Source organism: Orycteropus afer, unplaced genomic scaffold (assembly GCF_000298275.1).
Source record: "Orycteropus afer afer isolate SDZICR_OR568_19922 unplaced genomic scaffold, OryAfe1.0 scaffold00490, whole genome shotgun sequence".
Classification (NCBI taxonomy): domain Eukaryota; kingdom Metazoa; phylum Chordata; class Mammalia; order Tubulidentata; family Orycteropodidae; genus Orycteropus; species Orycteropus afer.
Genome location: NW_006922077.1, coordinates 178,075 through 182,140, shown reverse-complemented (window position 1 = coordinate 182,140; position 4,066 = coordinate 178,075). Strand labels below are relative to the sequence as shown.

The 4,066-nt window shown below is 38.0% G+C and overlaps 1 protein-coding gene across 1 annotated transcript; it reads right to left on the bottom strand.

Moving 5' to 3' along the window:
- Window positions 1–2,718: 2,718 nt before the first annotated feature.
- Window positions 2,719–3,651, bottom strand: LOC103209275 (olfactory receptor 2AP1). Its single transcript, XM_007955073.2, has one exon. It carries the CDS (start codon window positions 3,646–3,648, stop codon window positions 2,719–2,721), a length of 930 nt encoding a protein of 309 aa, XP_007953264.1. The 5' UTR covers window positions 3,649–3,651.
- Between the last annotated feature and the right edge of the window lie 415 nt (window positions 3,652–4,066).

The window sequence follows — 4,066 nt, the reverse complement described above, 5'->3', positions numbered from 1 at the left end:
TCTTGGCGTCTCTTTCTCAGCAGCATGTGTCTCTCAGGAGCACATTTCTCTCAGCAATGCGTCTTTTGCTGTGGGCAGTCAGAGAGACTCCTTCTGCCTCTAGGAGGGCTCCTTTTAGCTTGGCAGAGTGGCACACTGACCAGTCATAACATCAGAATTCTAAGCATCTGAGAGAGAGTGAACTTCCCAGAACATTGTGCCACTCTCAACAAAAATACTCCAGGTGGATAACTTTAACAATCAGGAGATCCTCAGTTGCTCACGGCAAATTCCACCACAGAGTTTACAAAGACTTGTGGCTAGAAAAGCCATACCAGGTAATTTACTACACCACAGTTAGATAGGGTAATATTAACAAGGAATTTATTTATAAATGTCTCTACAAGGAGATAAGAAGCTCTGGTAGCATAGTGCCTAAGGCACTTGATTGTTAACCAAAAGGCTGGTGGTTCAAACCCACCAGCCACTCCTCAGAAGGAAGGTTGGGCAATCCTACTTCCACAGTGATACTGCCTCAAAAAGCCAAGGAGGGGTCGCTATGAGTCGGGGCCAACTTGATGGCAAATAACAACAACAACAACAACAATAAGGAGATAACTGTGTAGTTCCAGATACCCTTAAAAGCATTCAGAAGAGGAAGGGTTTGATGCTTTAAAAAACAAGTACTTGGTAGAAAAACTTATGAAAATTGCTTGTACCTTATTTAATACAGACATCATTTATTCCTTCATTTGTTCATTTGCTAATTGAACATTTCCTGAGTATCTATTATGTGTTATTATTATTGTCATAAGTCCATCATTCCTGCCCTCAAGCACAGAAACCAAAGCCATTGGCCCATAGCTCAGAAAAAAATGAATAGGGAGGAGAGAGTACAGTTTAACAGTGAATATAAGCACCTTGTTCATTACTTCATCCTGATTGGATGCTTATTTGGGGTGGGAGTAGAGGCAAAATACTACTTTCTCAGGTCCCATGTTCTTTGGGGATCTTCTGAAAGAGAAAAAAATAAAGGATCTATATTGTTCAGAAGAAATATGGGCATGGAAAGGAGAAACATTTTGAGAGAAGTCAAGAACTAACAGATGTAAAAACATGGCCTTTTTGTAAGTTTGCAATTTCCTAAAGATTCATGTTTTAAAGCTTCTGACCAAAGTTTGTTGAGAAGTTGGAAAAGTGGGATACAGGACGATTCTGATTCTAGTAAAGTCACTTAGTTGTGTGATCTTACATTAAGTTATTTCATCTTTCTGGGCTTCATTTTCCTCATCTGTAAAATAAGATGGGATTTCCAGGCAGATCTAAGACGTCTATGTGAGACATGCTTTGCCAGTTGATTGCTCCCAGTATATAAATTCTCAAATGATCAAGCTCTTCTCTTCTAAAAATTACTCTATTCTGGGCTCCCCAATTCCTTTATCTACCATCTATATACACATCTATTATTTCTTCTTCTATCCAAAATTTTTATTCACACCTCCTACCACTGCTTGGCATTGCAGATGGAGCTGCAATTAAGAAGATATTATGCCTGCACTTCGGGATTGTAGAATAAAGGTGAATACAGACTTAAATATATAATTATATTTATATATTTAAAATAATCTTAAAATAATAGTGCCCATAATCTTATGGTACTATTAATGAGAAAGCACAGGATACCATGGGAGTACATAACTTGGAAAGCATTCTTCTTTTCATTATTTCACTCTTGAAATTCCATTCTGCCATTCTCTTTCAGTTACCCTGCCCCCTATTCCCACATTTTCTGAAAATGGCTAAGTTCACCAACAATGCCTTAATTGTCAATTCTCATATTTTCAGTCTTTATATTTATTGCTCTCTGAAGCATTTCGTATTTTCAACCATCTATGTTTCTAAAGACATTCTCTTCCTTGTCCTTTTAAATTTTGGGAGGGTCTTTAGAGTTTAATATTAGATCCTTTTCTATACTTGCTTCTATATGTGATTGCTTTTATCCTCATACCATCAATTACCATCTCTACGGTTGTTGTTTATTGCCGTGAAGTTGATTCTGACTTATGGCGAAGTGTAGAGTAGAACTACTCCATAGGTTTTCAAGGCTGTAAACTTTGGGAAGAAGATTGCTAAGTCTGTCTTCCCATTTGCCTCTAGGTAGACTTGAACTGCCAACCTTTCATCTAGTAGTCAAGCCCTTAACCATTTGCACCACTCAGTGGTCTATCTCTATGGTAAAGATTGCTAAATCTACATTCCTGACTTCAAATTCAGATGTTGTGACATTATGGGCATTTCACTTATTTTTAAATGTGAATTTAATTTTACTCAAAACTAAAATGATCATTTTGGCAACAATACTCTTTTCCTTTCTCCTTATTTCTTGATGGGATTATGACAATAGCATATATTTAGTCTTCCAGGTTTGAGTTTTGTGTAATATTCCTACTACACAAATTTCTTTTTCTATTTTGTTTGCTTGATCTATTTCTAAGTCAAAACCCAGTTTAAAAGCCATCTCCTCTAAAAATATTTATTGACTCTAACTCAGATTGAGTTGTTTCTCATTTATGAAGCATTATTCATTTTTTGCATTAAAAGTTAATAGGCTGTAAGTTTTCTATTTCTGAGTCTCTCTTTCTGGACTGGAGTTGAACTCTTTATCATATATCTTGAAACTGGCAGAGAACTTGGTACATAGTAGAGACTCATCCATTAGAACTTGAATTCAGAAATAATTTAAAGATTCACAAACTTTTTGATGGTATCCTTGAAAGCTTGTTTTACCTGCTGGTTCCTTAAGGTATAAATAAAAGGATTTAACAAAGGGGCTACTGAGGTAATGAGCAGAGCTACTCCCTTGTTGAATGTGTCCCCTTCTTTTGCTGAGGGCTTAATATAAATGAAAAAGCAGCTTCCATAAGAGAGAGAGATAACAATCATGTGGGAAGAACAAGTGGAAAAGGCTTTTCTCCTTTGCTGGGCAGAGGGGAGCTTCAGAATAGTCCTGATGATGAATGTGTAGGAGAGAATTACTAGCACCAGAGTGATCACCAAGGTCACAGTTGCCACAAGAAAGACAACCTTGTCTATAAGGCTTGTGTCTGAACAGGAGAGTTCTCGTAGGGGCTCAAAGTCACAGAAATAATGATTCAGCCTGTTGGATGCACAAAAGTCCTGTTGACTCATTAGGGTGATTGGTGGTATAATAACCATTAACCCAGCCATCCAAGAACAGAGAACCAGCTGGGTACAGATTCTGCTGCTCATAATGGTCATGTAATGCAGGGGTTTGCAGATGGCCACATAGCGATCATAGGACATGGCGGCCAGAAGATAAAACTCTGTTGACCCAAGGAAGATGGCAAAGAAATATTGCGTGAAGCAGCCAGCAAAGCTGATACTCTTGTTTCCTGTTGTGATGCTGATCAAGAGTCTGGGAATGAAGATGTTTATGAAGGAAATTTCTAAGAAGGAGAAGTTCCGGAGAAAGAAATACATAGGGGTCTGAAGATGAGAGTCCAGCAAGGTTAGGATGAGGATAACCAGATTTCCGATGATGCTGAGCAAATAGGAGAGAAACAGAAAGGTGAAAACTGCCACCTGGAGCTCAGGGATATCTGTTAGGCCCAGCAGGATGAAGTCAGTCAACATCGTTTTATTTTTCATTGTTGAGACTTTTCGAGTGTCAAGGTACAAAAGAGACAGTAATCAAATGTGAAAAAGGAAGATATATTCTGAAATGGACAGATGAAATCTGAGGAGAACAAAAGAAGACAGACCATAAACTAACTTTTCCACAGATGATGTGAGCGAGACAGTGGCTAATTTGAATGGTGTTGGGTACCCCCTACTTTTATTTGTCCTGTGTAGGAAAGTTCCTGTCATTGTTTCCTCATCAGTCCACTGACAGGACTCTATCAGTGCCAGTGGGAAGAAAATGTTTGCCCCATAAATGATATTCAAAAAAGTTTGTAGACTGAACTAATAAAGAAATGCCTCCAGCAGTTGTCTTCTTCCAGGAAAATTGTTAATTTTCTTTCTTCTGCATTTATTTTCCTTACTTCCCATTGAACTCCACTCACTG